At 37.5% G+C, this 23,506-nt stretch overlaps 1 protein-coding gene across 2 annotated transcripts in view; it reads right to left on the reverse strand.

The window, feature by feature from the left end:
- Nucleotides 1–23,506, reverse strand: part of UNC13C (unc-13 homolog C) — a 633,353-nt gene that overhangs the window by 393,362 nt on the left and 216,485 nt on the right. For both annotated transcript variants that reach the window (XM_064267528.1, XM_064267529.1), the window contains one exon: nucleotides 9,636–9,855. In XM_064267528.1, the coding sequence (XP_064123598.1) occupies nucleotides 9,636–9,855 (220 nt within the window). The remainder of the gene's footprint in view (nucleotides 1–9,635; nucleotides 9,856–23,506) is intronic.

Genomic DNA, 23,506 nt, shown 5'->3' on the forward strand with positions numbered 1-23,506 from the left:
ATCTTGATGTTGGAGTAAAGAATCTACTCTAGTATGAACAGACAACAGACAGATCCATTAGCTGCAATATTGTTAATCTAAGAAGATCAGGTTAACTGAGAATTATATTTAAGCTTTTTATCTGTTATTTCTAGAAAAGATCTGTAGCTATATTATTTTTACTTTTACGTTTGTTGTGTGAATGAAAGAAAATGATTCAGCTTAGATTTATTTAGCTCAGAGATCAAGACAAATTCATAATTACGTTTTTGTCACTCATCTGCAAGTATTTTTCATTGCCCTATTATTTATCAAACCCACATTCCTCATTTTATTTTTCTAATCAAATGATTTCTTAAATAGTTGCAACTTGTCATGTATTTTAAGCCCTTTGGTTTTATTATTTTCCTTCAGCTTTCTCCTGTTTATCTCAAAGTCATAGAGATAACATTAAATTTGCATTTATATGAGTCTCCCTTCACAACGTATGGTAGAAGGTCTAGTAGCATCACTGAAGTACAGTAATATGCAATGCAGAGATCACCAATAAATGAAATCAAAAGAGATAATGTACAGGAAAGGCGCTTAGTAAAGTATAATGCATTATCCAACTGGAATGGATGAATCATTATTACTTTTAAAAATAATTGATAGATCAAACAATAAAATTATGCACAAGAAAACTGCAAGAAAGTAAAACCCTAGACAGAGGCAAACTTATGCCACACAGTTCCCTTCCACATCAATTAATGGGACAACCAATTAACCAGAACCCTTCATTTTTCTTAAGTTTTTATTTATTATTCAAAACATCTAAATTTCAAATGAAACATTCATTCACAATTTCACCACCCTTACACTTCAACTATTGACAATTTTAGTGTTTCTTCTAAATAATTACCTACATACATATAACAACCACAACATTCTCCCTTGGTCTCTGTGCCTTCTCTTTCCTATTTTTCTCAACAGCTATTCCAAAACATTTCTACTCTCTTCAAGTCACCTACCTCACCCTCATTATCCTCTTTGTCAGCATATGATCTGATCTCCTACTTAACAGAAAATAGAGGCCTTCTAAACTCACTGACCACATTTTCTCCTCTTCTCTCCTCTCCTAGGGAGGAAAAAAAAAAAAAAAAAGAATCTGATTTGTAGGATTAGCACATTTCCATGGTGTAAATTCTACCGTGACTGATTTCAAGCATCTGCCTCACAAAATTGTTGAATATTTAAAATTAACACTGACATAGCTACCTGTATTCGAGCCTCATGCTAGTCTATAAGGCTGTATTAAACGTGTATTTCAAGTATTTAGCAGTGTTTAGAAAATGCCATATACTCTATAAACAGAAACAAGAAGATGTTTCTTAGCAGAGCCTAAGATAAAATAATTACTACAATTGAGTATTTATTTGGCTCTGAGTATAATGTAATGTGTTATGAACTTTTAGCAAACTCTGACACTAAGACCACAATCCTGGGATAAGCAAGATTAAGTTCAATGTAAAATGATGAGCGTGCTGTGGAATACACCCTAGCCAGAGAACAAAATATATTTGGCCCTTGGCTTCTGATTTGGAATTCTCGGAGAAAAAAGGCTATGTGCCTATCACTAGAAGGCAGAATTTGGTTGGCCTATATATACATGTATACATAAAAAAAAACCCTGGTGGCGTAGTGGTTAAGTGCTATGTCTGCTAACCAAAAGGTCAGCAGTTCAAATCCACCACGCACTCCTTGGAAACTCTATGGGGCAGTTCTACTCTGTCCTACAGGGTTGCTATGAGTAGGGATTGACTCGATGGCAGTGGGTTTTTTTTAACATATACATGCATTTAATAATCAGCATAAAAAAAGAGAATACATGCAAATATAAATGGAAGAAATACATCAAGAAAATCTCTTAAACATGGCAAAAGACCATAGTGGCTAACGATGCTTTGGGTATAAAAACAGATAGTCTTGTATGTGAATCTTGGTCTAACCATGGAAACTTAGGATAGTTACTTTATCTCTCTAAGCCTTAGGTTCCTCTTCTGGAAAAAAAAAGAAAAACAATTGCAGTGCCTTCCTTAATAGGGTAACTGAGAAGATTAAATGAGACAATGCATATAGCTTCAATAAGAATAATTGAATAAATATATTTCAGAATGTCAAAAAAGTGAAGATATAGGCATTTATTAAAGAATTCCACACTAACAGGGAATTTCAGGGGTTTGAGCTTCTTAATTACTTGACCTATGAAGCAACTCCTTGAAAAATCTCCCATGGACAGGATCTGTCACATGCTTTAGAACACTGATATTCTATAGCTATTTTGATGGGGACCAGTGAAATTCTTAAAGATAAAAGAAAATAGAGTTCAAAGAAACTGGAGAAAATCATTTGCTTTTTGGACACCCGTAAACCGTTGTCTGTGCCTGAGGCTGGTGGACCCAGAGGAGGTACGTGGTTAACATCCATGGAATGTATGCAGAGAGTCCGACACGAGGCATCTGAATATTCCTTTCTCTCTCTAGCCATGTCTAGCATAGAAATGTGTCTTTACTGCTTTTCTTTTCTTTGGCAGTAAGATCATGTAGGTGGGTCTACTTTTGGTGCCTCTCTGTTTTTCTTTCCTATGAAATCATGTAGGTGGGCATGTAGTTGGTGTTTTCCACCCTTTTCTTTAGTTGCTCTACATTCAAGATAATCGACCCTCTTTTTTAAACATGCCTCCAATCTTTTCAAGGGGTAGACCCCCAACTCCCCCAATCCATAAGTCATCTGTCTCCTTTTTCTTATACAATCAAAGCCACACACCTCACACGATTTCTTGCAAACAACAAAGGACTTATGTTTAAGGGTAACTGGGGGAGCACAGATCTAACATAGTATCAAATCCCACTCCTGAAGACAGCCCAGCCATTGACAGTGGGAGAATGTAGGCAGGTAGCCACCTTTCAAGGAACTACTAGCTTCTATAAAGGACTTCATTGCCAATAAACAAAGCCAAAAAAAAACAAAACCAAATACCTTTTCTCTTCCTCTACCTATGCTATCCCCACTATATTCAATCATCCCATTATTACTAAATGCAAAAATTTAAAACAACTTTAGGAAATGTCTGCATATTTAAAAAATACAAAATCAAGAACACATTCTCATTATTACGTGTTAAAGCCACTACCTCTAATAAGCATATTGATTTTTTAGAGACTTCTTAATCACTAAAGGGTCAAAAATTATCTATAATGATTAGGTAAACAAATGACTAATCAATAAAGTGTTAAATTTTCAAAAAAAAATTGACTTTGAGAAGAAGAGAAAAAAGGGAGAAATGGAAGGAAGAAATACATTTATTCAATGTTTAAAATGTTAGAGCTTGTCTTCATATTCTTTTAAAGAAAAACACACAAACAAAAAAACTATTCTACACACAATAAAGCAAAAACAGTCTCTGACACCATGAACTTGGCTGTCACCTACAAAGAATTCCCAGTGCTGTTAGAAGCTGACCTGGTGCTCCCACCTGGGCCGTGTCATTCTCCTGTTGTATGTCAGCAATCTCATGAACATCAGTCTCAGACAAGGGTACCCTGTGACCATGCTGAAGTGAGACAAAATAAGATCACTTCATAATTTTGTCTAAGCACAAAGACAGGGTCACTGTACAAACCGTAACATACCAAACATCCCCTTTCCCAGCTAATATGAATGGTTGCTGCTTCTTTAGCAACTGTAGCTATAGCATCGCTCTCATCTTCCCTCTTTCTAGATAACATTTATTAAGACAGTCATAGAATGTCCTCACTTCCACACAACACCCAGGCCAGACTCAGCTTCTGCTTTCTCTGAGACGCCCTATGGCTCAACTCTGGCGTGCATTCTCCCTCACAACAATGAGTGATAAGCCCGACTTTTCAAACTGCAGGTATGTTCCTGGTGATCTCTGGCTGGGGGGCATTGACAAGCATTATTATCTTTTCACACATGAGGAAAGTGATGCCCTGAGAGGTTTTTAAAAATCTCCCTACTGGCAGGAATTAGAAACCAGATCTTTCTCAAGTAGTTCAAGTCTACCAAAAAAAAAAAAAAAACTGATATTCATAGCATATGTTATATGCTATTATGTAAGATACACCCACCCTCTTTATCCTCCTTTATTAGCCTACCCCAACACCTGAGAATATTCCATTATAAGTTCATTCCTTTAGGTTTAGGAACTGGCCATTGCGTTCAGGTAACTTATTAAATACTGATTCCGGTTTTACCAGGATTAATTTATTGGGTCATTTCACTCTTAATCTTTTTGGAACTTCAATGCATTAAGTATGTTGTGATAGAGGTGTTGGTGTTTGAGGGTATACTCCAAGATTGATGGATTGGCCATAGAGGGCAGCCCTTGAGGAGTCATCATGACAGGAATCTCTGAGAAGCCAAGGTCTAGACAGTTTGGAATGTCTAAAACACAGGTGCAACACATAGGAAAATGCTAAAAGCAAAATTCAACAACTTCCCATTTTTCCTGTAGGACCAACTTTACATATTTCCTTATAAGTTAAGAAAAAGCACTAGGCTGGGAGTTCAGAGACCTGTGTTCTAACCCTGCCTGTGTGACCCACTTGATTCTTTTTGTCAAGACACTAAATTTCTAGAAGTTAATAAAATCAGTAGATTGGATTCAAGGTCTCAAAGCCTCCCCTGATAGTCTGTTTTTATGGAAAGATGATCTTCAAACCATTATAGGCCATTTCTAATTGTAGTTCTCTTGCCCTCATTAATTGTTTAACCAACATTTATTGAGCAACTGTTGTGACTACATGTGTGATAAGCTCTGGAAAAATAAAAAATACGGTCCTACCCTACAGCACTAGATACACAGAGTACTACTTCTAAGCATTCATTACATAAACGTATTTTGTATGATTGGAGTTGAAAGAATAGAATGTCAAGAGTTTCCATGATTGATTTGTGTTCACATCTGTTCATCTGAGTTAATTCTAGAAAGTAAAGTTGAGGCCAGAGACACATATTACTTTCTTTCTAGCTCTGAAAACCCAGAATAAAGTTCCCATTCACAGTCGCCTGCTCAATAAATAAAAATAACTGACTGTCTTAAAATACCATGGTTACAGAATGTGGTACTCGGAATACAAAGAAAGAGGAATCAATATCTAATTTACAGGTAGGAGTATACTAACAAAATTTTATTAATGTTATGAATTTGCAGTTGCTTATATTAGAACATACAACCTTAACATGGAAACCCTGGTGGTGTAGTGGTTAAGTGCTATGACTGCTAACCAAAAGGTCGGCAGTTCAAACCCACCAGGGACTCCTTGGAAACTCTATGGGGCAGTTCTACTTTGTCCTATAGGGTCACTATGAGTCAGAATCAACTTAACAGCAAAGAGTTTGGTTTTTTTTTTTTTTTTTTTAAGCTTAACATCTTTTTTTTTTTAACATGAGGAGCCCTGGTGGTCGGACTGTTAAGCACTCAGCTGCTAACCGAAAGGTTGGTGATTCAAACCCACCCAGAGGCTGTACGGGAGAAACACCTGGTGATCTGCTCCTGTAAAGATTACAGCCTAGAAAACCCTATGGGGCAGTTCTACTCTGTCACTTACAGTCACTATGAGTCAGAATTGACTGATGGCACCTAACAACTACAACAACAAGGTTAATGTAACATCAGTGGGTAAAATACAGAAGCAAAGAACACATCTTACAAAATGCAGCTCCTCTGGACTTTTGGTAGAATGCTTTCTCACCTTATGCAGGTACTTGAAATTTCCAGTTAAGAATTATAATTAAGCAGAATGTTTATTCAGTGAGGCTCTGGGATTCCTTCTCTGGAGATGTGTAAGGAAGTATAGACCAGTTGGGTTAGGTAGCGTGATTATTTGCACATTTTTCTAATTTCTATAGTTGTCTCTTTTTCACTTTGAAAAGAAAATCAAGGAAATTATTTTTACATATAATCTCTCTTTTATTTATGTCTCATTCTGCACACACACAACACTCACCAGATTCGACACACATGGTTCCTATCTTTTTCCTAGGGGAAAACTGCCACTGCAACTGCTATAACAGGTTTCTATAGGTTATATTACTATTATTCAGGGTCATGAACCTGCTCCTTCTTTAGCCAATTATTCCACAACAATATGTGTTTTTCTTTTTCCAGAAAGAAGAGTGTCTTTGTAAATGGCAGGGCACAAATGAATTCATTTAAGAAAAACCAGGTGGACTCTGGTGCTGCCACTGGTTCGGAACCAAGATGGGAAGAATAAATCAGTTCTCTTTTCTCAAAGATTACCCTCTCAGTTTCCCTGTACCTCCTCTGCTCCTACTCACCTCCTATCAGCCTTGGGCCAGGAAGGCAGTGAAATGTAGGAACTACCACCAGGTAGGAGCCCTGGTGGCACCAGTGGTTAAGCATTTAGCGGCTAACAAAGAGGCTGGCAGTTCAAATCCACCAGCTGCTCCTTGGAAACCCTATGGGGCAGTTCTACCCTGTCTTGTAGTGTCACTGTGAGTCGGAATCAACTTGATGGCAATGGGTTTGGTTTTTGGTTTACCACCAAGTAAAATCAGCTACAGAGGAGTTGAGATGAGGCTGTTTGGGGTATCTATTTGGCATTTTCGTGCACCTCTAAACCTACAAGAAAGCAGTGAGTGGGTTTTTAGATTTACCTGATCTAATTCCACTTGACTGCAAGTATGCAAGTCACACACCCAATACTTGATGGGAATGAAATACCAAACTCAAATCAATTTGAAGTAACTTTACATACTCTCACTTCTGCACGGGTAATTGGTTAGACCGCATGTGGAGTGTTTTTTTTGTTTGTTCATTCTGTTTTTTCTTTTCTTTAATTCTCTGTGTGCATGTGATGACAAAGGCAATATCTTCAGAAAAGAGTCAGCAAAATAATGAGGGGTCTAGAAGCCTGAAGAAAATTAAAAAATTATCTTTAAGTATTTGGGAAACTGTCATATACAAAGTAAGAAGATTTATTAAATATTTTTTCCAGTGGTAAGATTTGGTTTAAGGGGTGAAAGTTACTCCGAGGAAGACCTTGGTTCAAATTTTAATTTATAGCTAGAATTTTCTAATGCTGAATTAAGATGCCAATCAAGGTATTAAATTTTCCCTGGAGATATTCAAGCAGAGACTGAATGACCATTTGGAAAAGGAAATCATAGAACCTTCTTACATTTACAGGAGGCTGAATTAGCTATGCCTTCTAGCTCTGATTTCTCTTAATTTTTTTTTTTTCTTTCCTTTTCTTCAGTGTTGGCATACATTAAGGTATCCTCACACAAGATGTCTCCATTGCAAATTTCTGGCTTAAACCAAATGATAAGAAAATTTTCTTTAAAAAAGTCACTGAGTTTGTAGGGAGAGTACAAAATTTCAGCAACTGTTATTGTGGGAAGTGGTGAAGCTGAATTTAGAAACCTGCAAACCCTCTGCGTTTAATGTGAGAGTGCAGATTTTAGCAGAAAAGTGAGGAGGAGTTTTTAAAGAAAATACCCCCTTCCCGGGGCATACACAGCACCCTCATTGTTCTGCACTATTTTTGACTCTTCCAATTTACATGTGCATTTCAATGGATAACCTCAATGAAAAATTTGGATTGCCTAATTTATTTAACCAATATCAAATAATGCATATGAAAATGGTTCTAAAGTTGAATGAATGGGTATCAGCTCTCCTCTCTGAAAGACTGAAAGATGAAAGAGGTCATTTCTTTGGTATGATCTGCATAATTTTTTCTCTAAAAGATTCAAGCCATTTGTTTTGAGATGACGTTTTTCTTATTTTCTCAAACCTCACAGTTCTAATATGACTTTTTTTTTTAAGACGGCTATTTACAATTCATTTTTTAAACAAGTAAATTGGATTTTTGATTTTGATACTTTGCAAGTAAATTGGGTGAGTAATAATGAGCCAACCTCCCTTCCTTTAGGTAGTCATTCTAAAATATAATTTTTATTTTTCAAAGAAGGGATACTACTTCCTTTGCTAAGTAAATGTATTCATTACCTTTAACACAACCTCGATCTGATCTGATTGTATAGTGAGAATACTAATCAGTTGGAGACAACTATAAAATGTATTTGACCATGACTACAACAAGCCAGGTGTGACAATATTTCTGATTTAATCTTTATTTTGACATTTTTCTCTGCCTCCCTCAATTTTAGCCAATTCACATATTTAGATTGAGCGCATCATATAAACAGTAAATAGAGGGGACAATGTTTAGATGTGAAAAAACATTATTTTCAAATGAAGATCCATGTTTATATAAATTCCATTTGCAGTGGTTGCTTAGTGCTTTGAGGTCAACCAAAACAAAAACAAAAAACCAAACCCCTTTCCGACGTTTTGGTTAACAACCGAGCTCTTAACCACTGAGCTACTAAGGCTCTCTTGAGGTTGACAGGCATGGCCAAACAAACATAACAGTGAAAAGTCGATAATTTTAGAGTATGGAGTTTTGATATTTCTGGACCTCATCTTATAAAAAAGTGGGAAATTTAACTCGTCATAAAGGTCAAACTGGCGTGCTTGCATTCAGGAATGTGAAAGAGCGGAGGACAGGGAGGCTGTTAATATTCGCTGAGCACCTGTTATTTGACTTAGTCCTTCCAATGACATACCTAGGTAAATTTTATTATACCTGTTCATCTAGTGAAGGAAAATAAAACTTTCAGAAATTAAATAATTTGTCTGAGGTCACACATCTGGTAAATAAATTCAGCTTTGACATTCAAACCAAAACCTATTTATTCCATGGCCTGAGCAGGGGCTGTGGAAGAACCGTGGTTCCTGTCAGATAGGCACCCAGTAAGGGTTAGAAAATAATTCCAGTTGCTGCAATTACAAGGGTGTGCCTTGGTCCCTGTTTAGGCTGCATGATTTTACAAATTCCCACTTACCACATGGGGCCATTATGAGATAAAGTGAAAAAGTGGATTGCAAGTCAATTTGAAGGTAAGAGTATAAAACTTGATGAGAGTGCAATTGCATTTCTCATGCTCATTCTGAGGATTTTTAACAGGGCCTAGTTCCACAATGGAGCCCTGGTGGCACAGTGGTTAAGAGCTTGGCTGCTAACCAAAAGATTGACAGTTTGAAGCCACCAGCCGCTCCTTGGAAACCCTATGGGACAGTTCTACTCTGTCCTATAGGGTCCTATAGGGTCGACTATGAGTCAGAATTGACTCTACAAAAATGGGTTTGGTTTTCCTGAGTTTAACACTAAGGAGTAGGTTGATGATGCAGTGGTTAAAGCGCTCAGCTGTTAGCCAAAATGTCGAGGGTTCAAACCTGGCAGCCACTCCATGGGAGAAAGATGTAGCAGTCTGCTTCTGTAAAGATTATAGCCTTTGAAACCCTATGAGGCAGTTCTCCTCTGTCCTATAGATTCGCTACAAGTCAGAATCAACTCACAGCAAAGGGGTAAGTTTCACAATGTAGGAATGCATAATCAACTGTTTGACTATGATGGGTAGTATGTGTTTCTTTGTGTACGTGGCAGGAGGTGGGCTGGTAGGATTTGCTGAAAAACAGTAAGAATTAAAGAAGTTTAACCGCAAAATAAATGGAATAAAACAGGTATTGTAAAGCCAATTCTTCAGCCTAACCAAGTACTCACTCTGCAAACAGTCAGCGTTTAGGAGGTCCTGACACTTTTCGTGGCACTTCACTCCACATTCCAAGCACTTCATGCCTTGGCGGGCAATGCCCCACAGGAGCCCTTCACACTCGTAACAGTAGGTGGGTGCAGTAGCCGTCCAGACCTCGAAATTGTGCGGGGTGGTAGAGGACATGGGGTAGATCAATGCTTGCAAGGTCTTCTTGAAAACATGCATTTTCTGTGAAGATGAGAGAAGTTACCAATGCAAGCCAAATCAGTGAATCTGGAGAATTTCAACGTAAAACAAACCATTTTATCACTTTACCTTGAAAATGCTATTTTGAAGGAACCCCTTGATTATTGATTTAAGTGATGACAGCAAGCACTGTAACTCTGCTCACTTGTTCTTTTCTCTTGCTATCGGGCCCAATTCAGTCATTGGAAGACAAAGAACTCTCTAATCTTCCAGACTGGAGGGGGCTCCACTGTTGTGCATGCTTCTTTCATAGTCACATTCATTAAAATGACTTGCTAATGTCTACTTCCCCTGAACAAATAGTCCGAGAAGCTGGACTATATGAAGAAGAAAACAGCATCAGGATTGGAGGAAGACTCATCGACAACCTGTGATATGCAGATGACACAACCTTGCTTGCTGAAAATGAAGAAGACTTGAAGCACTTACTGATGAAGATCAAAGACCACAGCCTTCAGTATGGATTATACCTCAACATAAAGAAAACAAAAACCCTCACAACTGGACCAATAAGCAACATTGTGATAAGCGGAGAAAATCAAAAGACACGTTGCATTGGGCAAATCTACTGCAAAAGACTTCTTTAACGTGTTAAAAGCAATGATGTCACCTTGAGGACTAAGGTGCACCTGACCCAGACCATGGTGTTTCAATCACCTCATATGCATGCAAAAGCTGGATGATAAATAAGGAAGACCAAAGAAGAACGGATGCCTTTGAATTGTGGTGTCGGTGAAGAATATTGAATATACCGAACTGACAGAAGAATGAACAGCTCTGTCTTGGAAGAAGTACAGCCAGAATGCTTCTTAGAAACAAGGATGGCAAGATTTCGTCTCACATGTTTTGGATATGTTATCAGGAAGGAGCTGTCCCTGGAAAAGGACATCATGCTTGGTAAAGTAGATGATCAGCAAAAAAGAGGAAGATCTTCAATGAAATGGATTGACACAGTGGCTGCAACAATGGGCTCAAGCATAACAATTGTGAGGATGGTACAGGACCGGGCAGTGTTTCGTTCTGTTGCACACTGGGTCGCTCTGAGTTGGAACCAATTTGAGGGCACTTGAGAACATTTCCCCTGTTATACTTTACTCTCTGTGAGGGTAGGGAGGGTGAACATCTTGCGCACTGTTATATCTATCTATCCTCAAAGCCCAAACAAGCCTCTGGCATGACAGGGGTGCTCAGGAAATGTTAGCTTAAAAAGGTAAAATTATATTATTATCCTTATTCTACATTAGTTCTTGATAAGATTGTGAAGTAGATGGAAAGTATTCTCAGTGCTGACCCTAACCTTCCGGAAACATCACCACTCCTTTGTGCCATCCCACTCCAGCATGCATTTCCTTACTCTTCTCCCTCCCTGACTCTGCACCCCTGCCCAACCCCAAGGTATGCTTCTGTAATCCATTCTGCAGGGAACTGCTCTTCTTTCAGCAGCTACATCAAGAAGTAATTCATACAGAAGCATTAGTAGAGATAAAGGCTATATGTGACTCTCCCCCATGGTAATTTATATTTAAAATTTTTAAAGTAAGATACTTTTTAATAGCACATAGAAAAACTTTCTAAAGAGAAGCCATTGGGAGAGGGAAAATCCACTGAATAAGTAGCAGGAGACCTGAGCTTTGGTCCTCTGTCTTCTCTGGGGAGTTTATGCTAATTCCTAGCATTTTTTTTTTTTAGACCCCCCAAAAAAACATATAGTATTAAAATATATGCTTTTTTAGGCAGGAACTGTCTTCTATCTTTCTCTCCTTAGTGCCTCAACAGTGCTTGTCATTGTCCCTGGTACATACTAGGAGTAAAATTCATTTTTGTGAAATGAAGAGTGCGTTATCATTTATGAGTCTTGTGATCTAGAAAGAGACTTAAATTCTAAGCCTTGTTTGCATCCTCTGCCTGGCCCATCTCATGGCGTTATTTTGAAGATCAAATTATATAATGGTAATGGAAGTATCCTATGAACTACAAAATACTAAATGAATACTAATTATCAGTACTGATGGTGGATTTTTGAAAATCAACCATAGGGTGATAGAAAAAAGACTTGTATTGGTTGAGTCTTTTTCATATCCCACTATGCAGGTACTTCCTGAGAGAAAGCCCAGCACTCTCTGAGGTTACATTACAGATAGCTTCACACAACTGCCTAATGCATGATAAATGGATATTTACATAAATTGTGTAGGAGTTCAGCTGATAATGTTAGAAAGAATGCATTTATATTTTGTATTAATTATGTGTAAATAACATTTGGGAACATCTCCCTGCAGTGTTGAAATAACCAAATTTGCATTATTTTTTCAATTCCTTGGTATGATAACAGCATTTTTTTTTTAATTAGTACATTCCCCTCACTATGTGTTTTCCCGTAACGCTTTTGGTAACAGCACTGGCAGATCCCCTGCCAGGGAGTTAAGCCTCACCAAAAATTTTTCTAATTCTGAACAGTTAGATCGAGACTATGCGAGGGTCTGGTGACCATGAGCTCCTTATATGTTGAGTGAGTCTAAAGTCTGGTCAATTATGAGAATTATTCAAGTGGGGGTTATATGGAGAAAACAACTGGGTTCATCACTTTTTCAATAAAGATAAACTGAGCCTAGGATACCTCTTGGTTTCATTTCATAATGGGGATGTCTTGTCGTTCAAGGAAGTGTTGAGAGTTCTTTGAGAGGTAGGTGCATGTATTATTCATCACTGCCTGACCCAATAATGGTTTAAGGGCTCGGCTGCTCACCAAAAGACCAGTAGTTCAAATCCACCAGCCGCTCCTTGGATAACCTATGGGGCAGTTCTACTCTGTCCTATAGGGTTGGTATGAGTCAGAATCAACTTGATGGCAACGGGTTTGATTTTTGGTTTTGCCTCTGTTTTATTGCCTAGCAGAGAAGTTATCTTCAATATCATTAAAGTGAATTGAATGATCCTTGGTATAAAGATTTCCATCAGATCTCCACAGACAGAGCCTCCTCTTCTACCTGGGTTGTGGGGCGCTGTGTGTGTGAGCAGGCATGTACACGTGTGTGTGTGTGTATGTGTATGTGTGTGTAATATAGCGTTTGTGCTTTAGCTAAAACAGTAAGAAGGGAATCGAGGTATACTTGCAGTTGCATCAGGCAATTTGTTGTTTTCCTTAGTGGGGGAAAATATCAATTCTCCTAACTCAATAAATAGAATACTAGCTGGGGATAAAATAAAGTTTGCTCTGAACACAAGAAAAGTAAGAAATTCATGTGAACTTAGAAAGCAGAGTTAGGCAAGAGTTGTTTTTGGACATCAGTTTACCAACATCTTTCAAGATTAAGTAAATTATTGATGAATTTTATCTAATCCCCTATGTCCATTTTCTTTAATTCAAGTGATATATAGTCAGTCCTGGAAACCCTGGTGGCATAGTGGTTAAGAGCTACTGCAGGTAACCAAAAGGTCGCCAGTTCATACCCATCAGGTGCTCCTTGGAAACCCTGTGGGGCAGTTCTACTCCGTCCTTTAGGGTAATTAGGAGTTGGAATCGACTCGATGGCAAGAGATTTTTTTTTTTTTTAAATAGTCCTGTAAGTGCTTAGGATATATAAAGAGTATGAGTAATACTTGCTAAAAAATTTAACCATGCTGGAGGAAAACAAATTTAAGAGAGTTCTAAATAAACATCTGAGAAAATGTCATTGAAAAGTTTTGCTTGGTTCTGTTTTGTTAAATCACCATGATTCATTTCATCCAAAGAGAGAATGAAGCACATTTTAAAAAATAAGAAACATGAAAAATTTACTAGGCAGCACATTGAAAATCAGTCAAATGGGACATTAAAGCAAATCTCAACATTTAAAAGCTACTGAAGCTGGAAAAAAAATTAGATAAATCTCTATAGGGTATATGAACACAATCTCAGGGAAATTATAACGAGTCTTTTTTGTTCTTGATTTTTGGGATACAGGTATGTGTTTAAAAAAGCTGAAAATAACTCTAAAGTAAATAATGGAAGAAAGCATTCTTTACTACAGCAATGTATAAGATGGAGTGATGGTCAATTTAAAAACTCGGGAAATGAAAAGTTAAAGACAGCTTGTAAAAACACATTTTATAGGAGGGGATTCTCGATCTTAGGAGAATACTGCATCTTAGGAAAAGTAGGTGTTTTCTCAGCAGCAAAATAAGACCAGATCAAAGAAGATCATATAGAAGGACAGAAGAGTGTGAGATTTTTATGGACTAAAGCAAAAACTGGTGTAAGCATTAAATACAAGCCACGTAGAAGAAAACAAGGGGAAATTCTAAAATTTGCCATGAACAATGGCAAGTGGAAGTCTGTAGCTCACCATTAGGACCTGGATTAAAGGGAAGAGAGAAGAATTTTTTTTTAAAAAAAGGTAGCACTTAGAGCAAGCAGACAATTAGCTAGAGACAGTTGGGGCCCTGGCTGAAAGGGAAAGATGGGACGGAGCATGCTGCCAGGAGAGGGTCTCTGGCCTAGTGAACAAGTCTTAACTAGAACATGTAGAGGGGGTGGTCCCAAGAACAAGCAGAACCCTAATTACTGAGATTGGGACCCAAGGACAGAATAAATTATGAAGTATGGGTGACTTGCTCCTATCCTATTTGAAATGTTTCTAAACATTTCAAATATTTTACAACAAGCATATATTAGTTTCTAAAGTTTATGTATTCTCTGAAAATAGTAAAAAATATGTTCATTACAAAAATAATTTATAAAACACAGAACAGCACTAAAATAAAAATGATTCACCATAATTTTTTAAAGTCAGGCACTGTTTGATGCATTTCCTCTTAGTCTTTTTTTTTTTTTAATGTATAGACAGCATGTAAGACCTTTGCAATTAAAAAAAGCAATAAACATTATTTTCACATTGCTTAAATGATTTCAACAAAGAAGATAATTTTCTAGTGTGGAATGCCAGTGTAGAGTGAACTAATATACTTTTGGAGCCAAGTACAAACTATAGACTATATAAGGGAAGGATACTCATATCTTGGACAAATATTTTGGTGAAAATTATTGCTCCAAGAAACTGAAATTTAAAATGAGTTGTACTAATATATCAGTGCCCTCATGGCACAGTAGTTAAGAGCTTGTTTACTAGCCAAAAGGCAACTGTTCAAATCTACCAGCTGCTCCTTGGAAACCAAATGGGGCAGTTCTACTCTGTCCTATAGGGTCACCATGAGTTGAATTGACTCGATGGCAATGGGTTAGTTTGTCAGTTACTAATATATCACTTTTTGGATAATTAGGACACTGGAAGGATATTAATTGCCTTTTTTATTCATAACTATGTGAAGAAACTAAATTGAGTCTAAGAAATAAAGCAATCGGGCTTCCAGCCAAGAGCAATGACTACTGTTTTTAGACCATCAGCATTCCAATCTACCAACTGTTAATAATTATAATAAGAACAATGCCTGTGTGCCTCTGTTCTTCATACTCCTTCCTGCCCCTCACATCCCCAGTATGTTAACCAGGAACTTAACTAATGAAGTTCTATTTTCTTCATCATCTTGTAGGTTTCTCTCATGTGAACAGCCCCCTTCCTATACTCCAGAAAATGCATTTTGATAATTCTAAAGAAAAAACAGACTATGTGTTGAAGCATTTTTCATGTACTGGATACTTGCTTTTTAGGAAAAAATGATCTATTGTTTCCTGTCTTGTAGGCACACATTTTACTGTTTCTGGACAAAAACCATCAGAAAGATTTGTAGAGGAAAGATTAGGTTCAATGTGACTGTTAGAATTCATTATAAACATCAAGACAGAACAAAGTTAGAATGATTTTCTGGGTATAAAAACATTCATAATTTCAGTGCTGATTTACTCATCAAAAAAAAATCTTCATGCAAGTTTAACTGTAGAAATTAAATTGCTGAGATAATTTTTTTGATATGGGAAAGTGCAGAGACTAAAAGTTATATGCTTATTCATGTAAGAATTTTTACTTTTACTTGTGTTGTTTTATAACAGATAACCTTCACTGGTGGGAGAAAAGATCTGGCTCCCATAAAGATTACACCTAGGAAACCATACGTAGCAGTTCTACTCTGTCATGTCAGGTCACTATGAGCTGGAATCATCTTGATGGCACACAACAACAACAACAATTTCATTGTCTTAAGTACTAACTTATGGTGTCAGTCCAAAAAAGAAGGCAGAAAGATGATAAAGTGGAGAATTCATTAATTCAAGCAGAGTACAGTACAGGATATCCCCCTTATTATGACATGCAACATGATCTGGAAGCAAATTACAATAGATTGATCATGTCCTATAGGTATCATGGGGCCTTGGTGGTGCAGTGGTTAAGAGCTTCATTGGTAACCAAAATGTTGGCAGTTGGAATCCACCAGTTGCTCCTTAGAAACCCTATGGGGCAGGTCTCCTCTGTCCTACAGGGTTACTATGAGTAGGAATCAACTTGATGGCAACAGATTTGGTTTTTCTTTTTTTTTTTTTTCTTTAATAGGTGTGACAAGGAGCCCTGGTGGTGCAGTGGTTAAGCGCTTGGCTGGTAACCAAAAGGTCTGTGGTTTGAACTCACCAGCTACTTGGCGGGAGAAAGATGTGGCAGTCTGCTTCCATAAAGATTACAGCTTTGGAAACCCTATGGGGCAGTTCTACTCTGTCCTACAGGGTCCCTATGATCTGGAATTGACTCAATGACAATTTTTTTTTTTTTTTTTTTTTGATGTATAAGTATCACTATTTCTCCAATTCAAACTCTCAATGAAAATGAATATATAAATAACAGAGGTGGTATGAGATGATTAATTTGTTAAATATGAGGCTGAAAATAATGTGAATTTCTCTACTGGGGGAAGTTTCAGCCATTTTAATGTAGTAAATCTAATTTTTGCCACTTGGGGTAGAGACTGAGTTCTTATAAAGTTTCTAGGAGAAGCCATGAAAAAGTGTTAAGAAACATTGGGGAACTGTCAAATGAAGATAGGCAAAGGGGTGATTATACCCCTTAAAGGGAAGTAACTCATTCTACTGGCCTCTTGTGTACCCTACCTAGCAAATCAAATTATGAAGCCATGGAAAGTATATGGTGGAAACATAACCAATAATAAAAGTAATAACTAACATTTACTGTCAAAATAGTTTAGATGCTTTATATTTATCTCACTAGATTTCCCCCAAAACTCTGCAGAAATATTAACATATTTATTTTACATATTGTAAAACTAATCTAGCCACATGGTAGACCAGATGTGATACAGCCTCCCTTCTTACTAGAGAAGTGTTGTATAAAATATGATAAAAATATTTTATTATATAGAAAAGCTCAAAAGAAATAGACTTCCAAGGTTCCCGGAGAAAGAGAAAGAAAGAAAAAAAAAAAAGGAACTTTATACCAGAATTACAAGAGCTGATTCTGTGGAAGCTGAGGGACATTTGGGATTCTGTTAAATTCCAGGAAAGGGGGACTTGGGTTTAGAGGTCATTTTCAGACATGGCATGTGAACTTGCCTTATTCCTAGGTCTCTGAGTGAGAAAAATGAAAAATCTAAGCCTGAACTATATATGGTTGTGTAATCCAAATTTACATGAACATGTACAAGGAATTTCAAGGCAAATTATTTATTTTTTAAAAATTTATTCCAGAGGCGGAGCCAAGACAGCGGAATAGACAGACGCTTCCAGCAAGCTGTCTTTACAACAAAGACCCCCCCAAAAAAGTGAAATGAGTATATTTGTGACAAGCTGGTAGCCCTGAGCTTCAAAGGCAAGCTTAGAAAATGAACTGAGGGGCAAGGGGAGGAAGAGACTGTTCAGACGTGGAGAGGAGTTACTGGACCTGAATCACAGGGAGCCCTATTTACTATGAAAAATTGTACTCTAACAAATTTGAAAACCTAGAAGAAATGGATGAATTCCTAGAAACACACTACCTACCTAAACTAACACAAACAGGGGTAGACCAACTAAATAGACTCATAACAAAAGAAGAGGTTGAAAAGGTAATCAAAAAACTCCCAATCAAAAAAAGGCCCTGTCCAGACGGCTTCACTGCAGAGTTCTACCAAACTTTCAGAGAAGAGTTAACACCACTACTACTAAAGGTATTTCAGAGCATAGAAAAGGACAGAATACTATCAAACTCATTCTATGAAGTCTACATATCCCTGATACCAAAACCAGGTAAAGACACCACAAGAAAAGAAAATTATAGACCTATGTCCTTCATGAACATAGATGCAAAAATCCTCAACAAAAATTCTAGCCAATAGGATTCAACAACATATCAAAAAAATAATTCACCGTGGCCAAGTGGAATTCCTACCAGGTATGCAGGGATGGTTCAACATTAGAAAAACAATTAATGTAATCCACCACATAAATAACACAAAAAACAAGAATCACATGATTTTATCAATTGATGCACAGAAGGCATTTGACAAAGTTCAACACCCATTCACGATAAAAAGTCTCAGCAAAATAGGAAAAAAAGGAAAATTCCTCATCATAATAAAGGGTGTTTATACAAAGCCAATGGCCAACATCACCCTAAATGGAGAGAGCCTGCAAGCATTCCTGTTCAGATTGGGAACCAGACAAGGGTGCCCTTCATTACCGCTGTTATTCAACATTGTGTTGGAGGTCCTAGCCAGAGCAATTAGCCTAGATAAAGAAATAAAGGGCATCCAGATTGACAAGGATGAAGTAAAAGTATCTCTGTTTGCAGATAACATGATCTTATACACAGAAAACCCTAAGGAATCCTCCAGAAAACTACTGAAACTAATAGAAGAGTTCAGCAGAGTATGGGGATACAAGATAAACATACAAAAATCAGTTGGATTCCTCTACACCAACAAAAAGAACATCGAAGAGGAAACCACCAAATCAATGCCATTTACAGTAGCCCCCAAGAAGATAAAATACTTAGGAATAAATCTTACTGGAGATGTAAAAGACTTACACAAAGAAAACTAAAATACACTTCTGCAAGAAACCAAAAGGGACTTACATAAGTGGAAAAACATACCTTGCTCATGGATAGGAAGACTTATCAGTATAAAAATGTCTATTCTACCAAAAGCAATCTATACATTTAATGCAATTCCAATCCAAATCCCAACGATATTATTTAACGAGATGGAGAAACAAATCACCAACTTCATATGGAAGGGAAAGAGGCCCTGGATAAGTAAGGCATTACTGAAAAAGAAGAACAAAGTGATTTTACCTTACTTTACCTGATTTTAGAACCTATTACACCGCCACAGTAGCCAAAACATCCTGGTACTGGTACAACAACAGATACATGGACCAATGGAACAGAATTGAGAATCCAAACATAAATCCATCCACATATGAGCAGTCGATATTTGACAAAGGCCCCAAAACAGTTAAATGGGGAAAAGATAGTCTTTTTAACAAATGGTGTTGGCATAACTGGATATCCATCTGCAAAAAAATGAAACAAGACCCATACCTCACTCCATGCACAAAAACGAGCTCAAAATGAATCAAAGACCTAAATATAAAATCTGAAACGATCAAGATCATGGAAGAAAAAGCAGGGACAACTTTTGGAGCCCTAATACATGGCATAAACAGTATACAAAACATTATTAAGAATGCAGAAGAAAAACTAGATAACTAAAAATCAAACACTTAGGCTTTTCCAAAGACTTCAAAAGATTTAAAGGACTACCTACAGACTGGGAAAAAGTTTTTAGCTATGACATTTCCAATCAGCGCTTGATCTCTAAAATCTACACGATACTGCAAAAACTCAACTACAAAAAGACAAATAACCCAGTTAAAAAATGGGCAAAAGATATGAATAGACACTTCACTAAAGAAGACATTTAGGTAGCTAATGATACATGAGGAAATGCTCACGATCATCAGCCATTAGAGAAATCCAAGTGAAAACTACAATGAGATTCCATCTCACTCCAACAAGGCTGGCATTAATCCGAAAAACACAAAATAATAAATGTTGGAGAGGCTATGGAGAGATTGGAACACTTATACACTGCTGGTGAGGGTGTAACATGGTACAATCACTTTGGAAACTGATGTGGTGCTTCCTTAAAAAGGTCGAAATAGAACTACCATACGATCCAGGAATCCCATTCCTCAGAATATATCCTAGAGAAATAAGAGTCTTTACACAAACAGATATATGCACACCCATGTTTATTGCAGCACTGTTTACAATAGCAAAAAAAAATGGAAGCATCCAAGGTACTCATCAAGGGATGAACGGATAAACAAACTGTGATATATTCACACAATGGAATACTGCGTATCAATAAAGACCAGTGACGAATCTGTGAAACATTTCATAACATCATAACATGGAGGAACCTGGAAGGCATTATGTTGAGTGAAATTAGTCAGTTGCAAAAGGACAAATATTGCATAACACCACTATCATAAGAACTTGTGAAATAGTTTAAACTGAGAAGAAAACACCCTTTTGTGGTTATGAGAGAGGGGAGGTAGGGAGGGTGGGAGAGGGGATTCACTAATTAGATAGTAGATAAGAACTACTTTAGGTGAAGGGAAAGACAACACACAATATAGGGGAGGTCAGCACAATGGGACTAAACCAAAAGCAAAGAAGTTTCCTGAATAAACTGAATGCTTCGAAGGCTAGCATAGCAGGGGCAGAAGTTTGGGCACCATGGTTTCAGGGGACATCAAGTCAATTGGCATAATAAAATCTATCAAGAAAACATTCCACATACCACTTTGGAGAGTGGTGTCTGGGGTTTTAAATGCTAGCAAGTGGCCATCTAAGATGCATCAATGAATGTCAACCCACCTGGATCAAAGGCGAATGAAGAACACCAAGGACACAATGTAATTATGAGCCCAAGAGACAGAAAGGGTCACACGAACCAGAAACTACATCATCCTGAGACCAGAAGAACTAGATGGTGCCCGGCTACAACCGATGACTGCCCTGACAGGGAACACAGCAGAGAATTCCTGAGGCAGCAGGAGAGCAGTGGGATGCGGACCCCAAATTCTCATAAAAAAAAAAAAAAACAGATTTAATGGTCTGACTGAGACTAGAAGGACCCCAGTGGTCATGGCCCCCAGACCTTCTGTTGGCCCAGGGCAGGGACCATTCCCAAACCCAACTCTTCAGACATGGATTGGGCTGGACAATGGGTTGGAGAGGGATGCTGGTGAGGAGTGAGCTTCTTTGATCAGGTGGACACTTAAGACTATGTTGGTATCTCCTGCCTGGAGGGGAGATGAGAGGGTAGAGGGGGTTAGAAGCTGGCAAAATGGATACAAAAAGATAGAGTGGCAGTAGGGAGCAGGCTGTATCATTAGGGGAAGAGGAATTGGGAGTATGTAGCAAGGTGTATATAAGTTTTTGTGTGAGAGACTGACTTAATTTGTAAACTTTCACTTAAAGCACAATAAAAATTATAAAAAAAAAATTATTCCAGTTAAACCCCTGGTGCTATTGACAGAAACATATGCAAAATACTTCTACAACCCAGGATAAGCTGGACTCTAAAATATGAGTTCATAAACAAACAAACAAAGGGCTCAAATACACTAATGAGGAAATAGCCCATGACAAAAAAGAACTAGTATTCCAAGAAACTAAAAAGAAGCCATTTAAAATTTTAAGACAAAATACCACCACACCTCTGTCAATTTGTCATACTGTGGTGGCTTGGGTGTTGCCATGATGATGGAAGCTATGTCACTGGTATTTCAAATACCCACAGGGTCACCTATGATAGACAGGTTTCAGTGGAGATTCCAGACTAAGACAGACTAGGAAGAAGGACCTAGCGGTATAATTCTGAAAAATTGGCCAGTAAAAACCTTATGAATAGCACCAGAACATTACCTGATATTGTGCTGAAAGATGAGTCCCTCAGGTTTGAAGGCACTCAAAGCACAACTGGGGAAGAACTGCCACCTCAAAGTAGAGACAACCTTAATAACATGAATGGAGTAAAGACTTTGGGTCCTTTGTCTGATGATGTGGCACAACTCAAAATGAGAAGAAACAGCTACAAACATCATTACTAATCAGAATGTTGGTTATTATGAAATATGAATATAGAGAAATTGGAAATTATCAAAAATGAAATGGAGCACATAAAAATTGATATCCTAGGCATTAGTGAGCTGAAATGGACTAGTATTGGTCATTTTGAATGAGACAATCACATGGTCTACTATGCCGGAAATGACATATTGAAGAGGAATGATGTCATGTTCATCATCAGAAAGAACATTTCAAGGTCTATCTGGAAGTACAACTGTCAGTGATGGTATAATATTCATACATCTACAAGGAAAATCAGTTAATACGACTATTATTCAAATTTAGGTACCAATCACTAATGCCAAAGAAGAGAAAATTGAAGATTTTTATCAACTTCTATAGTTTGAAATTGATCAAACATGCAATCAAGGTGTGTTGATAATTACTCATGATTGGAGTGTGAAAATTGGAAACAAAGAAGAAGGATAGGTAGTTGGAAAATATGGCCTGGGTGATAGAAATGACGCCAGAGATCACATGATAGAATTTTGCAAGGCCAACAACTTCTTTATCACAAAATTTTTTTTCAACAACATAAACAACAACTATACACATGGACCTCACTGGATAGAGTACACAGGAATCAGATCAACTACATCTGTGGAAAGAGACAATGGAAAAGCTCAATATCACCAGTCGGAACAAGACCAGGGGCCAACCGAGGGACAGATCATGAATTGCTCACATGCAAACTCAAGTTGAGGCTGAAGAAAATTAAAATATCATGACAGCCAAAATAGGACCTTCAGTGTATCCCCCCTGATTTTGGAGACCATCTCCAAATAGAGAATAGATTTGACACATTGAATACCAATAACCAAAGACCAGATGAGTTGTGGGATGATGTCAAGGGCATCATACGTGAAGAAAGCAAAAGGCCATTAAAAAATGAAACAGAAATAAAGTAAGAAAAGATAAAAATGGATGTCAGAAGAAACCATGAAACTTACTCTTGAACATAGAGTAGCTGAAGCAAAGGGAAGAAACGATGAAGTAATAGAGCTAAACAGATTTCAAAGGGCATCTCAGGAAGGCAAAGTATTGTAATGACATGTGCAAAGGTCTGGAGTTAAAAAAAAACAAAAGGGAAGAACACACCTGGCATTTCTCAAGCAGAAAGAACTGAAGAAATAAGTCAAGCTTCGAGTTGTAATTTGAAGGATTCTATGGGCAAAATATTGAGCAATGCAGGAAATATCAGAAGATGACGAAGGGAATATACAGTCAGTGCACCAAAAAGAATTTGTCGATGTTCAACCATTTCAGAAGGTAGCATATGATCAAAAACTGATGGTACTGAAGGAAGAGATCCAAGCTGCACTGAAGGCACTGGTGAAAAACAAGGCTCCTGGAATTGATGGAATACTAATTGAGATGTTTCAACAAAGAGATACAGCACTGGACATGGAAAACAACTACCTGGCCAACTAAGTGGAAGAGATCCATATCTGTGCCCACTCCAAAGAAAGGTGATTCAACAGAATGTGTAAATTATTGAACAATATTTTATCATTTATATTACACACAAGTAAAATTTTGCTGAAGATCATTCAAAAGTGGCTGCAGCAATA

Source organism: Loxodonta africana, chromosome 13 (genome assembly GCF_030014295.1).
Source record: "Loxodonta africana isolate mLoxAfr1 chromosome 13, mLoxAfr1.hap2, whole genome shotgun sequence".
Classification (NCBI taxonomy): domain Eukaryota; kingdom Metazoa; phylum Chordata; class Mammalia; order Proboscidea; family Elephantidae; genus Loxodonta; species Loxodonta africana.